Genomic DNA, 18,412 nt, shown 5'->3' with positions numbered 1-18,412 from the left:
AAAAAAATATTGTTAATCATGCCCATTATTGATGTGTTCCTTTATGGACAAACAGTAAAACAAAGAGTCTGCTGACAGTGCAGAAACCTTTCATAGGATATCTAAAAACAATAATGTCCTCTCTGTGAAGAACTGCATGTGATTTAAATGTTTATAGAAGGTAAGTTCTTCTTACACCAGAGATACACAAATAAAGTGGAATATCTGCACAGATACTTTATTCCTTCGTCTTAGATGGTGAACTCTGTACAGTGTACAGTAACACTGGTGGAATTTAAACTCTGTAGAGAGCACTGAAAATGGAGTAGTGAAAAAGTTATCAGAGCCCAAAGGTCACACACACACACAAAAAAAATTCCCAAGTTAAATTTAGAAATAATGAAAGATGTTGACAAAGAAAGCGAGACAGATGCTGAAACAAATCTGGATTTGTACAGCTTGTACAGATTTGTGATCTAAGCTTAAAAGGAACATTGTATTCTGATTCTCGGCTCAGCTATTTTTTACTTTGGAACCGTGAAGCTTTGCACAATTAAAAAGCACGTCATTTCATAATGCCTGCTCTATAGCCCCTTAGTTGAGCCATCGCCTGAAACAGCAGTAACATTAGCTCCAGTAAGTGTCTTTAAACATCCCGTCCTCCCTAGAAGCCCACTTCCTACTGAGTGTCCAGCTTCCAGAAGCCAAGTAAAGGGCAGGTCAGTGCTTATGAGCACCACCTCCCCCTCTCGAAGACCAAACTGTAAACCTATTATCATATTTTTCCTCATTGTTTAATCGTAAATTAAAGACGTCACCTTTAATGAGGTATCCATACAGATATATTTTCTTATTGTTTAAACTTTGAAGTCAAATAAGTTCAGTTATGGCTTTGGTTACTAGATTTCAATCATGTTGATGTTGACTTAACTTTACCTATGTAAAAAATACACATATATATGTTGGAACTAATTGCCCTAAGCAAAATGAAAATGACACTGTTCACAATATTTAGTCGTGACTCTAGTAAAATATATTTTTTGGACTCTTAAAAGGACTGCACACAATCAAAGCTACTAATTTCTCTAAGCCACTGACCACAGGAGAACCTTTTCCAAGACCTCAACACAGAAGATGCTATCAGAAATCGGAGACCCGAAGGCAAACCTGAGCCCTATCTGGTCCTGCAGCACAAGGACCAGACCGGCTTCAGGGTGCCCAAAAAAAGGAATATTATTGCCTTACAATGATGTGTATTTTAGTGCATACTAACCCTCTCTATGGATTTACAGATGTGTCAAGAATTCATGCTAACATTTATTGTAAATCACCAAACCGCTGAAGGGTGACTTGTGATAATATTCAACACAAACACACCACCAGTGTGGACAATTCATCAATGTTCTGTAAGTCTTTACTGGCAACCAAACATTGTTCCAAGCTATAAACTCACATGGAACAGATTTATTACACTAATACACAGAGTTGATATTGGACATCTAAGCTCTGAAATTCAGAGCAGCTGAGCTGTGGGAGTGATGATAGCACGTCTCTGAAGACCACATTAGAAACAGAGTCTGACTTTAGTCATTATGTGAAGCGTTTGGGGCCATTACCCTGCACGAGACCACAGATGGAATTAGGCTGCCAAGTAAGCACCTTGTGTGCATGAGCCATGCTAATGGCCTCTGTGGTCAGCTCTAAACAAAACACCTTCAACATACAACCTAGTCCAGAGAAACTGGGCAATGAGTGCAGCAGAAGGTTGCAAGTGTCATCGTTGGATTAAATTCAATTTCATTTTCACTAATAACTGGCTAATAACTACATCCAAGTTTACAGCAGTGACCCAGACTTGGAGGGAGCTATGGGAGACCCTCTCCACCACAGGAGGCATCCAAAACTAATTCATCCATTAACACTGCCATTATTTTTCTCTAAATCTGAATCAAAAGCACGAAAAAAAAATCATAATGGGCATATGAAACAGTAAAAGCACCAAGAAAGACAATTCAACCATGAGGTCAACAGAATAAGAGAAGAGGTTAGCAGGTTAGCATTGTAGTAGAAAGTAAATTAGGATTGGGTTGCAGGAGAAGAAATTAGCCACGAGCATATAAAAGGTTATCAACCAAAAAATGAGCAGTTTTAGCAGATATTATCAGGCAGCTCTGAAAAAACAGATAAGCAATCAAAAACAAAACAAAAAAAATGCAGGTGAACAGCCTAACAGCTCAGTGCTGCACTAACAAGCTAGCATGTTCACGCAACATCCTAATGCCCATCTTACATATATGGAATAATTTGAAGTTAAACGTGTAAAACCAACAGGTCACATAAGTCGAAAAGATTCATGTTCCAGAGACGCTGAACATGTCAGACAAATCTTAGCACTAGAGGTCTGTGGTGTAGACCACAGAGTTCATGGAACCTGGCCAAGAGCCTTACTCCAACCCTGCTTCAGCTTCGACTGCAAAGGCAGTGGCAACAGGTAGCAGAGTTAGCATGTATTAGACTAAAAAGCTAGCAGGCTACTTAGCTTTATGGAGGGAAACATTAGCTTTTGTAGTTTCCAGATGTCAGCGGATGAAAGAAAACTGTGTTAAAGTGGCCAAGAGCCAAACTGAATAGTTGTATCAAGAACAAATGTGCATCAAGCACTACGGTGATATTGAGAAATAAAAGTGGCAAAAGTGATCTTTCTCCATCTTTATTATTATTATTATTGAAAATATATTTATGGCCCAAAGGTGTAGTGATTCTTGTTGTGTTTTTCTGACATTTTGACATGTTTGCTTATTTTATTTATTTATTTATTTTTTACATGATTAGATCTATTAGATTTGTACACACTGATCAGCCACAGCATTAATATATCAATAGCACTGGATATCATGTTGCAATACTAATGTTCTTCCTGAAAAACTTTGAGGTCTGGATTTTATTTTAAAATTCAGTACCCGTTCCTCCCATCCCAGTAAGCCTTACAAACGTGGTATTTATTCTTCCACATTTCAGAGCTGTTTTAGCAGTGCAGGAAGAACATCAACAATTAGATAGAGTTTCATTTTGAAGCTGATCAGTATATACCTTTGGACTTCAGTATCTGATGTTGTTGAATACACGTATATATGCTCATGAAGTGCTTTGATTTATCCTGCAAATTCATTATCCTATAATGTGAGAATTGTTAGTGGAAATAGTCTTTGTTTAAACAAACAGTTCTTTTTTACTTATTGACACTTTCATTTTTCATTTATTACATACACAAATCTACTTTTCATTTCTGTAATTAAGCACCAAGTTTAATAGACTGATTACTTCAAGTGTCCCATCATTCCCCACATTCACTCCACATCTCTTCCATATGAATTATTCAGTCCTTGAGACCTCCATTGGTTTGGTTAATCAGTCAGATTTATCAATGCTACATAAGAAGTGCAATATCTCAGTCTGCTCTGTCAGAGCTAAGTATGTCAAATATGACTAATATCCAGTCACTTTGTATCTAACGCAGGCTTTCGGGCTTTCAGGACACCAGGCCCACCCAAAAGTCTATGTCTCATTTCCTCAGGGCTCACTTTCCTTAGCCTCATGTTTCTTAGTAGTAATGCACTCTTCCAATAGTTCCCGTTCCTGTCCCCAGGATATCTGGCTGGCCGTTCCTCCAGATCTCTCGGATGATGCGTTCCCTCTCCTCCAGTCGCTGTGCACGCTCCAGCTCTTCGGCTGAAGTAAACACATTCACGCTCAGTGTCCCATCCGACTGGCTGGTGTGATTGTCAACAGAGATTTCTGTGGTGGGCAACGGCACAGTCGCCTCTACATCGTCCACTTCTTCATCTTCATCATCGTCATCACTGTCCTCATCCTCCTCGTTGATGTCCTTTAAGTTTTTTTTCTCAGGAGTGGAGGGGGTAATGGTAGTGCGTGGCTTGCAGGAGATCCGAATCACCAGTAGGCAGAGTGTGAGTATCAAGCCAAAACACACTCCAAGCACAAAGTAAAGGCCAAAACTCTCTGGATTTGCTAAAGAAGGGACAAAAACAAACTGCATTAGATACAGTTAAATGTTGTTATTAAAAAATGAGAGGCAAATTCACACTGTGGCTTACCTTTGATGTGTGCATAGGCAGCAATGCTGTTACTTAGGAGGTCCATTTCCTTTTTCTTCACATCCATGGTGACTCGGTTTTCTTCTTTTACACCTGTAGCAGACATTTGACACACAATATTTAATCTGACTGCTATAAGATACAAGACACTTAATCAATCAGTTCTCTTCCAGGTGCTTAAAGTCGCTTTTGAAATATCTGCCAGACTTCTTTTCCTCCAGGTTTATATTCTGTGCAGCGCCGGGATGTCAAACCCACTGACCACAACATTCTTCATATGCCTGGTGGGTGGGATGAGGCCTTCGAGTCCCCAACAAAAGCTCCTTTGTGTCACTATTAACTACTAGCTTGATGTGGGATCATCATAATGCATTTGGCACATGGCACTTTGCCTCAGCCATTCTCTCTGAACCATGACAACCCTATATAAATGAGGTCAAGAGTCAATTTCCCAAGTAGCCGCAACGGGCTCCTTCGTGTCAGATGGGACTGTCAGATCGATTTGTAAAGCTCAGAGGAAGCAGCCAGTGCACGGTTGACATTTTTCTAATGTTTAGCCATTGTTTCCTTGACATTTAAGCTGCCTTATCCTCCCATATCCTGTCAGTCAAATGAACTTTGTTGTGCTTCTTCCGCTGCTATGTGCAGCCATAACTTCTGTCACTACCCAAGGATGGCATCATAGAGCTGCACCAAGTTACATAAAAGAGTGCTGGTGACAACAGAAAAAAGACCAGTTCAGAATAACACACATACACACGTTAGCACCATCCCTCTTTAGCATGTGCTTTGTGTTGTGGCTGACTGTGGAAAAAAAACCATTCTGTTCACGAGATATGATGACGAGCGCTGCAACCATCTCACTCTAACCTGTGTGCACTCTTCTCTAAGTTAAACCACATGTCACTGTGCCTATAGAGATCATATGGACTCGTTCATATTGCACAAACCACATGTTTATGTTTCCATTTACCTCTAAATTGCACCCAGTGATAATCTCAATGTCTGATCTCTATCATGATGTGACTACCTCAATAATTTATTTAGCATGTGTGCTTACTTGTTGATGGAACTTTTAGTAAAATTCAAGCATGAAACCACACATGTGTAAACCATATGTAATATGGCCCACTAATGAACTTTAAAACACAGCAAACATTCTCTTGTAAAAGTAGAAGTAAACAGAAAGGGGAGTGCAGATAAAGTATAAAACTTACCACAAAAATGAAACTATGGAGCTTCAGTTCCAGTTCATATTGTTCTGAGAAGTTGGAGAACAGATGCAAAATTATCACGCTCCTCTTTTCTCTCTGCTGTTGGATCACGGCTTGTGATCTTTGGTCTTCAGGCTAAATAGTTGATTTGGCCACCCTGAAAAAAAGAGCAAATACACACACAGACACGTCAAGCTATGTTAGAGCCAAACTCAGTGAGGCGTCTGCAATGCAAACAAAGACAGACCTATTGCAGGTTACGTGGTCCAGCAGGAGACCAGAGGCAGACTTTTTGCATTTTTTAGTGCTTAAGTTGTTCCAACACAGAAAAAAAAACACAGGTATGGCCAAGTTGTGCATATTAGTGTCATAAAAGCAACATGAAAAGTAACTTTATTTTTTTTTTTTTGCTAAAAGAAAAAGTAAATTTTTTTTTGATGTCTTTAAATACATTTGATTAGATCTTGGGAACTAAATTATTTTGTGATATGAACTTAGTGGGACTTTGTTCTATGACTTGAAGATACTCCACATTTAGACTTTTATGCATAGAAAGCTGGGAACAACATCAGATCCAATTACAAAGATACTAGCAAAATGAGTACTGACAGCTAAAAAAATCCCCAAAAACATAGGGTCCCCTTCTGGCTCTGTAGGGAAAAAACACCTATTAGATGTAAAGCTGTCATCAATAGTAAAATACAAGTGAGGTGTTTCCACTCTCCAGCCTCAGGGACCTGTAATGCTGCTCTCTCATTGCAGCATTGTGCAAGGATGACAAAACAGAACATTTTGAACTTTGAACAAGTGACACGAACTTGAGATTTTTCTTTTTGTTTCTAGCACCTTGAACAATAACAATCAATTTTCTATACTTACTAAAAGCCCTATAACATCCTGGGGGTTTTGCGGTTTACATGCCAGGTGCAGAGCTGAGCGCTGTGAAAATGCTGAGCTGTGGAGTTTTTTGACTTGCACCCCTGTTTAGGAAAAAAGATCCTCTGCCAGCAGCAGTTGGTTTAGCAGAGCCTCTGAGCTTTCCAGGGCAGATTTTGATCTTGCTGACTCTTGGCAGATCCTATGCACTTTACACAGTGCCTAACTGAAACAGCACTCGGGGGGGGGGGGGCAAGTGACAGAGCGGCCGCTGTGGGAGCATGCTTTCCAGGCTGACCACCTTGAGCCGTACAGGAGGCAGCTGCTCCACGATGCAGTGATAGACCCGTGCACTGTCTTCCAAACAAGCTTCCTCTCTTTATAAAAAGTAGATAAACAAATAATGAACAGATTCATTTCCGATCTCCTGCTGAGGCGAATCCCACTCGATGATAGAATCCACATAATGGAATCTATCATTATCCAAGCTGAGCAGAAAAGCACAGACTTTAAATGAAATATTTTGTTTTTGTCCCAGGGGTAATAAAGTAAACGGCTCGGATGACTACAGTCTTTTTAAGCCAAGGTCAAAGCTAATGATTGGGTACCTACAGAACATTAACTGACCTCTACTCACACCGCTATGCAGCAAAACTGAGCTTTAGGATCTTGGCATCTGTTACTGGTGGCTAATGATAACTGGAGAGCTGTTTAAAACCTATTTAAACACTAATTATCCTGGCTTGTTGTTTTGTTGTGTGTTTGTTTTAGTCAAACAAGGAAATTATTAACAGACCTGTTCCTCTGCAGCAGCATGCACTGTATCATGACTCAGTTCTCAGTCATGTTCTCAAAGTGACCCAATCTGTTTTTCTTTTGCAGGTTTTGCACAACCCGAAAGCTTTAAAAAGGAGACCTTCATTATAAGAAAACAGTCATGCTTTGGGGACTTGATGTATCATTTATTTCCATCATGTTTTACTTAAACAGTTGTTAAATTTTTAACAGCCTGGAAAATATTGTGACCCTACTCATCTGGTTTGAGGTGCAGAAAGAGGCATTTCTTTTGAAATTCTAGCTTTTTTGGCCCTGTTAAGGTCCAAAAAAGGCAGAATTTCTGAGGGTCTCATACCCTCAGGTCAAAGACTTAGGCTCACCCCGTCTGAGGTCTTCTTCATGTCTCTGAATATTAAATAATCACTCAAATCATCATCCTGACATTATTTTCTTTTTTTTCTGTGCGAAACACACAGTCTATATTTTATGTCCTGTTATATCAAAACAGCTATTATTCCAGTAACAAATGGAAAGGGCATCAACTAAATTACCATTCATCTCTGTGCATGTGTGTGTGTGTCACTCAGCAATGAGCTGTTTGTGTCAGATCACTGCAGAAGCCAAGATAAACACATCATGACGTTGTGGCCTGAGAAGAGGTCAGGCGCTATTTTTGACCCGGCATTGTTTGCTTTGGTTTAGAAGAAATAGCTGAGTGGAGGACCAGCTACAAAATGTTATGCAGTGTGATATTTTTGCTGTTGTGGTGATAACCACAACTGCTCTTCCTTCCCACAAGGTTTATCCCTTTCCACAGAGGCAACATCCAGGGCAAAGCCTTTCCTCTGCTTCATTGTCTTAGATAAGTAGGTTGAGACAGAATAGACTGGGCTGTTTACTGTACACAGATGTCAGCTGAGCAGTTTATCAGGTGGCTCCTTAGATGGGCAGCTTTCCAAGGCAAAGGTCTGTCACAGAATAGACGCACTTTTCCCCTTGGATAGTTCACCAGTTACAGTAGTTTCATAAACCATCCAACCATATTGCTCCTTTTCCACAATGAAAAAGTCAAAGTTGTAACTCTTCAGTGGAATTTACGCGAGGAGTCAAGCCACATTTGATTTATACACAGAACATGAAAAGGTCAGATTACACAAGGAAGCCTGTCTGTGTTATTTCCGCATTGTAATGACACACACACTGAACCACAGAAGAAAATAAATATTTTTAATACCTCCAATTTCTTTGCAGCTGCAATGATTCCTAGCACAACAGACAGTGTGTCTGTGGTTTGCCTGGGATGAAACTTCACAAAATGAAAATGCCCAGATCTACATGCACACACAGACTCTCTCTAGTAGCCAAGATCACAAAAGGTGCTGTTACACAGCAAAGTCTCCAGTGTTAAATTAACACTTTTGACAGTGTTATATGTTTAAAAGTAACCTGGTCAGTTTTGAAGATTAACAAAGACTAACACTGAGCAGTGCTGATTTTCTAACACTGGAAAATAACTCAAAATGTTAGAAATATTCCAGTGTTAGAAAATCAGCACTGCTCAGTGTTAGTCTTTGTTAATCTTCAAAACTGACCAGGTTACGTTTAAACATATAACACTGTCAAAAGTGTTAATTTAACACTCAACAGTGTTGTATTTAACACTCAGAGGTGTGGACCCATATAGACACTCTCCAGTGTTAATTTAACACTGGAGATTTTGCTGTGTAGGATTTATAGCATCTTTTTTTGGTCTTAATTATGCTCTTATTCTGTAGCTGCCGATAGAAAAAAAAAACCTCTAAATGATTCACAACATCAAACAAACGCATTATTTCCAGCTTTCAGATCTCATTCTGAAACCGTGCAAGTTCCTGTAAAAAGAAAAAAAAAGATTTACTGAATCATAGCTTCGTTTTGGCTCACATGCCAAAGAATGTGAAACTGTATCACAAAAATATCTGCTGGATGTATGTGCACACCATTTATCAGACACCTGTAATCAAGCCAGCGAACCATCTCCAAGCACTCAAACATAATGGAATTTCAAGTTCTCCGCAAAACAGCAGAAGTGCAGTAGATTACTTTCCACTTGGTAAATAGAAACATTGTCCAAACCAAGATCTCTGTCAACTGTGTCTGTGAAAGCATTCATGGATGTCCGCAGGGTGAAGGGTAATTTCTTCTGGAAGTGCCTGTAAGTTTTCTTCAGACGGCGGAGGGTTGCACAGAGCTGCATTTCTGGAGAAAGTAAAAGTACATTTCTTCCAAGTTACTCTTGACACCAACATCTTGGATTTCAAGCTATGATTTCTGTCAGTTCTGCTACCCCGTTGTGAAAGCTTGACAGGAAGGTTGTTCCATTTGGAAACGAAAAATTCATAAGGGTAACATCAGGAAAGATGCAGAAACCCAGGCTGAACATGAGCAGACACAGCTTGGAGAGTTTGAGAGTGTTTGATCAGGCGTAGTATTTATCAGCAAAAAACAATCAAATAAAGCCAAATTTTTATGCTAGATAACTTTTAGAAAAATATTGAAAGGACAGAGATATGGTATTCTTTAACCATTAATCCACCTGAGGGTTGTGGGAGGGCTGGAACCTAGCCTAGCTGTCATGGGGCAAGCGACAAGGTACAAACTGCCAAACTATCACGGGGCTAACATCCAAAGACGGACAATCAGTAATGCTCACAGTCACACCAATTTAGTATAACCAGTTAACTTAACAAGCTTGTCTTTGAACTGTAGAAGGAAGCTGGAATACTGAGGGAAGGTGCACTCCACACAGAGGGGTGTAGCTGGCCAGCAGATCTGAACCACTGCTCTTAAAATGCTTCTTAAAAGCCAAACGGTTAGAAAAATGATCAAACAGTTAATAACTAAATCAAGTATTTTTTTAAATTAATGATATGTTTCTTTCCACCATTTATTTAAACAGAGAGTGGTTAACGTAACTTCTCAGAAAAAGATGTGTTTTAGGAAGAGCTGTAACATGCAAATAAGATTTTAAAAAAAGCTTTTTGGGGCTGACAGTGGAAATGAGAGTTGAAAATATAAAGTATACCTGCTGTCTTGTCCTGGCTCTTTTGCCCATTTAGAATCACACTGATTACAAAAGCAGATGAAGTTTTCGCTGTTATCACAGACCAGCAGGATTTCAAACTTCCCATGAATTTAAGTGCCTGTGGGGCTTCAAACCACATTTGCAGGTGAAGAGTATGAGCATCGTCCAAAGCGAATGAGAGGTCCTCGAGTGCAGGTTGTCTCATTACCTCAAGTTTCCAAGGTCAGCATTTATTTCCAGCCTCAGCTCAAGAAAAGGTTGATGAGCACAGTGAAAGCTTTGTCTGCTGATGACTGAAGATTGTTTTGCCAATATGAACATGAAGACTTTCAGTTTTCAAGAACTACTACAAGAACCCAACCACTCCCAGTAGTTTGACAGAACATGATTAAATCATCGAGAAAAAAAAATTACCCATGTAACATTCACGGTTGGTAAAAACAAACAGAATTTCAATCATATTTGACCCCATTCTGAACTACTCACCCTAGCTACAGCCAGCTGCAAAGACAAACAGCATAGCAAATTTAAAAGTCAGGACATGCCCAGCTTTTATCAAGTTTCCTCTTGAGACTCTTAGAGAGTCTTGAATGTCTTGAATATCTTTTAGTGTTGGATATGATGCTGAAAAAGACCTTTGGTTTTTATGCGTTGATGGCTCTGGGCACTGGGTACTGTATTTTACATAAGCCTAATGAACAACAGCTTTTCTTTCAAGGACAAACCCTTTTCCAGGAGTGAACACAAACTCCCGGCAGTATTGTCAGCCAATTATTTTACAACAGATATTTAGCTTTCAACAACAGTTAGGTTAGGAATTCACTGTCCAACGTGATGGCAGTGGTAGACTCAGGGCAAAGCATCTCTTGCCCTGATTAATTCCTTTCCATCTTCATGTCATGAAGAAGTGAACCTCAGTGTACTGCTCGCCCTGTGGAGAATATGTTTTGTGGGTTATGGCAGGTAATGGGAGGGTAATAGAGATGCAGGACTGAGCTTGGGGTTAGAGCAAGTGGTTAATAGCACCCAGATGTGTTCCTGATATGAGGGAGAGAGAGAATGCTTTGCTATGTAAATCAGGGAGAGATTTCCCATGCTCCTTCTTAATACTGACGTCATCAAGGTATAAGTCAAATAGCTGATGGCAGTAGGGAATCCAATTTATGACAACCATTGTGTGTTGTGCTGAAAAGGTTTATTTATATATTCGTGTGTGTACAGTTTTTTCTTATAGGTTGTTTGAGTAATTCCTGGATGTTTAGATCGATTCATTTGAGCGTTCCTCTACAATTCCCTAAATTACTTTGGGCTTTAGATCAGCACAAATTGAAATCTCCAAAAATAGAGACATGATCTCATCGTTTTCATTTATCTTGGCCATCATCCAGCAAGCAAGCCAGCACCACATACTGTATCAATTACATGGACCCTATGGATTACTCTGTGACACAAAACACGTGTTTGCCCTTTCCATGATTGGGCCCATACAGCTCGCTGTAGGCTATCCACAAATATGTTGCAGTTCCAGTAGATTTGGGGAGTTTCGAAGTGTTGCTCTGGCAGGACTGAGTTTGTGTAGTGAAAGTGAAGGCTGCTTGTATGACTATTTTAGGGGCTGTTGAGGTAGTGGCTCCTACTGACTTCTTTTAGTAACCAGTAGCAATTAGAAAAACAGCGCTGTCATCTGTTATGGTTAACTCTTAGATCATGATAGTGTCATATTTTTACAATAGAGATGTGAGGAGGTGCTTAGAGCACAGATCATAGCATAGCTTAAAAATGATAGTTTATAAGATGGCATGGTGCTCTAAAACTAATCCTTTCAATTTTCTGGGTTTATTTACAGCAAGACAAAAATAAAAATGTGACATGGCTTTTGCTGACAGTGCTTTTGTTGTCACTTGAGCTAATTTTATGTGTTCTTGTAGGGTGCAAATATTACTTAACATAATAGCCAAGTTATTGTTGATTGTTATATCTGCAGAATAATGCCTTGAGTTTGGGCCTAAATAACATTCATTCAGCTCTTGTCATTGTTTCAAACAGCAAATGTACTAAATATTGCAGCCTAAGCAAAAATATGCCCACCACACATTTATGCATGCTCAAGCACATTTTTTCAACGTGTGTCTTTTCCTGCATGCCCCTCTTCTTCCAGTATGTGTGTGTCCAGCTGCAAATATGTCTCAGCATACATGTATCCAAGATAGGAGTGTAAGCTTAGGTAAACCCACTGGACTTAACATGTCAACCATCCACTAAAATCTAAAGACCAGACTGTCTAGGCCAGTGGGGCTCCCGCTAGAAGACAATAAGCCCTGAGTCCTGGAAGGCATCACCGGCTAGTTGAAGCTTTGCTAAACATAGTTTTGGAGACACCTCATTTATCAAACTCATATTTGTCAGTGACCTAAAATATATATATTTTTTATGTGTTAGCTATCACCTTTTGACCAAGGCCATATAACTGTTAAACAAAACCGCTGTTAAAAGTGCAGTAATTAAATCTGTATACATATATGAGTGTGTTAAAAGGGCGTTAAGGTGAAACCAGCTGCTGCTTGATGAATGACATGATTTTGGAGCTGTGTTTTTACCTGATGAAAAACTAGACAAGTGATAAACACTCACCATTTTTCCCACATCTTCAACCCTGGTAACAACAGTTAGCGGCTATAATAAAACCACCAGCACTAACAGTTAAAAGGAGAAGGCCTGCTGTTTAAATGGAGCACTTTGTTTTGGGGCTGGGTGTTGTTCAGAGAGATCTGCTGATGATCATCTGATCCTGCATGACTTCATATCCTAGCTTAAATATGCCCCATGAAACCATTATCACAGCATCTTCACTGTAAATAAACCATTTTTTGGCAAAGCATTTTTTTCCCCATGCAGTGGTTATCAAAGGCACTCTGACCTTAGGACAAACATATGCTATACATCCAGATATGAAACAAACCACTGCAAGTTTAACTTTAAACCCAACTCACCTAAAAAGATGTCAGCGACAATCAATGTGAAATTAAAAAGTGATGCACAAGACAACTACCGTATTTCCATTGCATGGAATGTTAAAGTTGGAACAAGCTGAAAATACTCCAAGGAATAAATGTAGGTAAAGTGGTTCATTGGTGTTGGCTGACATTTTTTCATTTACTTTCTTTGACATTCCCATCTTTTGTAACTTTTGTTTGGGACAATTTGCAATACTGAGCAACCAACAGTGAACTCCTGATTCAGCATTTTTCCATCTGTCCAAGTTATGTCCAAGGGACATAAGAGGCACACTAAATGCATATGCATTAAGATCTAATTCGCTTAATTCATGCACTGATGGAAAATTACCTCATTGCTCTTACTTCAATTTTTAGTATAATTGTTCTCTCCCAAAGCCAAGAACTGGAAACATGAAGTTTGATGCGGTGGTCTACACATGGGACTTTGAGAATGTTTACTGGGATGCTTTTGTGATAACAATGCATTGTTCACATTTGATAAAACAGCACTGTTGCCCAATTTTGAGTCCTGCTAAATCAGCCAAATGTATGTACACACTATACCTCTGCAGGGCTTCAATAGCATTACATCATTACAGGCTATTTGTTCATGTGTAAACATAAATTACAAAGAGTAACGATAATATATCTAGCTGCCTATATTAGCCCTTCTCTTGCACTGGGTTTGTTTATGAATGCTATCCATTGGGCTAAGTTCTTTTGACTTATCCTGGCTTTGTGTGGATTGAAACTTTCTGCAAACAGATTGGTACCATGGGACTTTAGACAAGCAAATCAAGTCAGAATCTGACCTTTCACCTCTGAGTAAATGGAGAGAGTTACCAACCATCCTCAGGACAGATAAGACAGGCCAACTGACAAGTGAGTCAACTGGGTTTTGGAAAAAGAAAAGTCTGCTAGTATGAATAGCTTGGAGAGGTCATGCAGAAGTCAAGTCTTGATAATCAGGCTCCAAGGGGTCATTTAACCCTGTTACATGCTCTTCCTATGGGAGATTATCTGATTGAATGTGGGAGGCTACAGTGCAAGCAGTCCACTCAGATAGTGTGAATAAAAAGACACTGGAGAGCAGCTCCAGCCTCCACCCATCAGCGCTCTTCTCTCTGATAAGAGGTACTAACCACAATCATCCAGCAGAAAGCTAGAACTAATGGAAATGAGGCATATGGTCAGCTGCTGTTGACCATGATCTTCTCTTAGTGCTTATGCAAAAAAAAAAAAAGGAAAAGAAAAACTGACAGATGAATAGAGCCATACGCACCATGTGTGCCCTGCTTTTAAAATTCTCTCACCTCTCTTATTTTACTGTAAGAATCTGCTCTTTTGTGGCCTTAAAAACACAACAAAACAGCAACAGGATGTTTGCTTATATTGAACCTTTTATTAGACAACTATCTAGTGGCTTTAAGTTTAGAAATGATGTGCAGAGGCACAGGAAATCCAGCTCTTCTGTCCTGTCTGAACTGGTGCTGCACCAGCTCTTCTTAGATCTGTTACAAGCTAAAAACACTTTAACTCAGCTCTGATGCACTGACACGGCAGATGAGGATCCAGCTTAGTTCGAGACAGTAGACTGTAGTAGAACAACGTGTTTTTATGTAAAAAAGATGCCAGGTGCTTAAAAGGTTTGAAGAATGTATTCACACTGCTGTTACTAAAACTCAGTCACTTCACTCAAGCTTCTCTAAACCTTTGAACACAGTTAATCAAAACAGAAACAACTGCAGATAAGCTGCTTTTTCTTGTAAAAACTTACCAGACTCGCTGTGATGAAGACCAGATATCAGACTTTGTAGCACAGGAAGGTTTTCCCAAGACCAAGCATCTCTCTAAACTAAAACAAATTAAATCTCAGACTCTCTCTAATACAGGAAAGAGTTAATTTAAAAAAAAAAAAAAGTGTTCGTGATTCACAGGAGTTTCTATGATATGAATGTTAAACTCACCCGTCACTCTTGAGAGAAGCTGTTCAGTCCTCGCAGAAAGCAAACTGCAAATCTTAATCTTCCTTCCCTCCAAATTTTGAATTAGAGAAAAGGAAAAAAAGAGCACGGCATTAAAAGCAGCCTTGACTGTTGCTCTGTTGCTGCTGTGGTCAAGTCCTGAAGGGAGCGTGTGTTTGCCTGAGTATGTGTACAGGGTCTGGGGAAGAGGTGGTAACTTCCTCTGAAAGTTGGAGACGGAGCGAGTAACAGAGTTCTCTCTCTCCCGGTTCCAATCTACAAGCAGGAAAAGCTGTCACACTATCCCTCTTTCAGAGAAAAAAAAAAAAGATGAAAAAAAGAAAGAAAGAAAGAAAGAGGAACAGCCAAAAAAGGGCAAGCTCCAAGAAGAGGGGAGGGAGGAAAGCTGTGGTGTGTGTAGTGTGGTGAGGGTGTGTAGGAGCACTGGAGAGCGGGGGTTCCCTCTGTTGTTGAGAAAACAGGCAAAACGCAACTCCAGGAATATTAGCCCAAGTTTTTCCATGCAGTTTGACAAGAAACGAAACAATATGTTACATGGTGTAAGAACTGCTGTTTTGTGGCTTTGCACTTTTTCACCCACGCATCTAAACGTTTAATGGGTGTTGTGAATAGCTTCAGGAAAATGCTGGATTACAAATCCTAGTCTTCTTTCCCTCCAAGCTATTTCTTTAAAAGAACATTTTCTTTTATGAGGAATGAGATCAGTTCTGCTCTCAAGTGTGTTGATAGAAAACTTTGTGCAGGCCGCCGGTTTGTTTTGTGTAGTTTAAAGACTGTAAGGGAACAGCAGCTACCTGGATCTGTCACGTCTAAGTAATCTGCTTAATAACTGACACTTGAAAATGTCAAGTTGCATTGCTATGGAGAGAATACATGCTGAAATTGTTTGTTGCGGTGAATTCTAGTTCTCAGTGTATGCCTCCCAATCTCAAGAGAATAACCAAGAATACACAACATGCAATTTTTGTGCTCTAATTTTTGCACATATTAAATAAAACATGTTAATTAGTAACCTTTAGAGATGTTAGCAGACAGACCCAGGATTCCTAATTCCCCTTGTTTATACTGTTAATGCTCATATAACCTGTAGCTTAATTATATTTAATGCATATATGCGAATGCCCTTGATCTTCTATACTAAATAGAAAGTAAGTGCATCTTTCAGAATGTTAAAATCTACTTTGAAAATAAAGTTTTAAATAACTTTACATTAATTCTATCCCAGGCTTGTATGGCTGGTACATGCAGCTTAAGTAAAGTAAGCTAAAGCTTCCATTGGCTTTATTTTGACAAAAACTGATGTGGCTCAGTGTACTTACGATGCAATGACAAAGCTTAATGTTGATTTATAATTCAAAATGTGTGTTTTTGATGAATATTTGTAACTTAAAAGAGTCGTGTTACGAGATAGTGCGACTGGTAACAGCACTGGTAAAAGCAGCCTCACACAAAACATAGTAAACATGTAATCCCAATAATATGTCAACTGCTACGCTGAAGGAGTTGACATACTAATTGAGAACAGCTGCAAGATACATGAAAAAGTATCTTGCATCAGGAATTGACCGCACCACTGAGTTAACACTGGTAATAATAATGTTTTTCTCATGTTTGATTGCTGCATATCATGAACAGTATTTTTGTATTCTCAGCATGCACCGACCTTTGTTTGTCATATTTTGCAAGCAGTTTAACTACCAGCATTTTTAAACAAGCTCTGGGTTTGCCAGGTTTATTGAAGCCATATGATTGCGGGGGCAATGTGACATTTTTCATTAGTTTTGCCCATAGTCTTCATGGGAAAATAAGGAAGAAAAGCTGAGAAGAGTGAAATCAAGTGTTCATTTTATCCTTCCAGAGGGTCAGTGTCAGAACTGAGCTGTTATTGTGCTACACCCTTCTGGGACTTGAAAGAACATCCTGGTCTAGATATTTCGGTCACATATTTCGCTCGTTAACCCACGTAGTTTGGAGGCTCTAAAATCTAAGCATTCACTCACTTCACTTGAAACTGCATTTAATTTTGCACCCACTGGTCTTTCAGGATCATCGTTCCAAATCAAACATCCTCCCACCACCACTTTCTCAAGTTACTGCTTCCCCCTTTGTCTTTGGATGCAAGCAAAACAAAAAGAAAGTGGAAGGCATCTCTCCAAAAATCCACCCAGTCGTCTGCATCGATGAAGGAGGTGCTGAAGGAGAACCTGTAGCACCTTTAGTGGAAAAGCCGAGTTCCTTTACGCCAGAATTTGAATGCTTCTCTTTGCTGCATCAGCTATCACATTCCTGCCTGAATCTCCTCATAACTGGCAGATGTCCACCTGTCCCTGGGGCTGATTTACACGCCAGTACTGGGTTAGTCTGAGGAGGGTGGGTATGTTAAGGGTAGGAGACTGGGGATAAAAACAGGAAGAAACAGAAGAAGAGGAGGAGGTGAAAATGACTTAAAGATAATGAGAGCAGTCTAATTACAGAGCACGTATGGCTTTAAGACAGACTTTTCCTGGATCATGTCAGACAAACCCAAACCTTCCCGTGTGGTGCTCAATATAAATATAAATTCACAGCATTTTTGGAGATGGAAACGGTGATGGGGGAAGGGAGTGTGACTAATGATTGGCAAAGGTCTGTCTGCAGGTAGGGAAGAATGAAACATAAAGTGTGTAAAGACTGTAGTGGTGGTGGTGGGGAGAGTTAAACAAGATAGCACTTGCTCACAAAGCTAACTGCCAGGATCAGGTGAGGCTGTGTGTTCGAGGCAGGTTTCATAGTAACAAAAGCTAACTACAGTATTTAACCTAGATTAATATTTGCAGTACATTTCATGAGAGAGCTGCCACACCCACTCATTTTCCAAAGGTTGCCATGCACAGCCTTTGTTGGGGATCTGCACCGCAGCGAGGCAGCGTGAATGAACAGTAGATGGAAACCTCTGATGAAAGGCTTGGATTCGGGTGGCTGAAACCACAGTAGAGCAAGCGGAATAAAGAGAAGAAGTGCTTAGGCTGTTTGCACTTCTGACATCCGCAATTTTCTTAAAATGTAAATGCAAAACAATCTGTTTAGGGAACGGCTGCGTTTTTTTTTTCTCAAGTATTGCAATAATGTGATTATAGTTATGAAAGAATAATAAACCTTTGTCTTCCTGTTAGAGAGAGGGGAGAGAGATAGGGGGAGGAAAACACCACCCCTATGACTCAACAGCAAACTGAAATTAATATCCAGGGAGGGCGCCCTGAGAGAATTAGCATCATTCCTTCTTTAATCAAAAGCATACAATGACATAAAACTGCAAAGAAATATTGCAAAGAAGTAACACTGAAGCAACCATCAGCTTGAGTGAAGACAAAAGAGAAAAGAAACATTTTTAATGTATCCTCGAGTTTGTCAAGGTACAAACAACTTG

At 39.7% G+C, this 18,412-nt stretch overlaps 1 protein-coding gene across 2 annotated transcripts; it reads right to left on the bottom strand.

Annotated features, from left to right (window-relative positions):
• Nucleotides 1-2,673: 2,673 nt before the first annotated feature.
• On the bottom strand, nt 2,674-15,305 carry eva1ba (eva-1 homolog Ba (C. elegans)). Of its 2 annotated transcripts, XM_082551377.1 has the most exons (5): nt 14,989-15,305; nt 14,799-14,876; nt 5,312-5,465; nt 4,095-4,187; nt 2,674-4,008 (listed from the first exon to the last, which is right to left on the bottom strand). In XM_082551377.1, the coding sequence occupies exons 4-5, from the start codon at nt 4,159-4,161 to the stop codon at nt 3,581-3,583; spliced, it is 495 nt and encodes a 164-aa protein (XP_082407503.1). In that variant the 5' UTR covers nt 4,162-4,187; nt 5,312-5,465; nt 14,799-14,876; nt 14,989-15,305; the 3' UTR covers nt 2,674-3,580. The 2 variants fall into 2 exon arrangements, with proteins under 2 accessions (XP_082407503.1, XP_082407504.1); XM_082551378.1 differs by lacking the exon at nt 14,799-14,876.
• Between the last annotated feature and the right edge of the window lie 3,107 nt (nt 15,306-18,412).

Source organism: Aulonocara stuartgranti (genome assembly GCF_965226115.1).
Source record: "Aulonocara stuartgranti genome assembly, chromosome: 11".
Classification (NCBI taxonomy): domain Eukaryota; kingdom Metazoa; phylum Chordata; class Actinopteri; order Cichliformes; family Cichlidae; genus Aulonocara; species Aulonocara stuartgranti.
The sequence above is the reverse complement of the archived record's forward strand: the minus strand, read 5'-3'. Positions and strand labels throughout refer to the sequence as shown.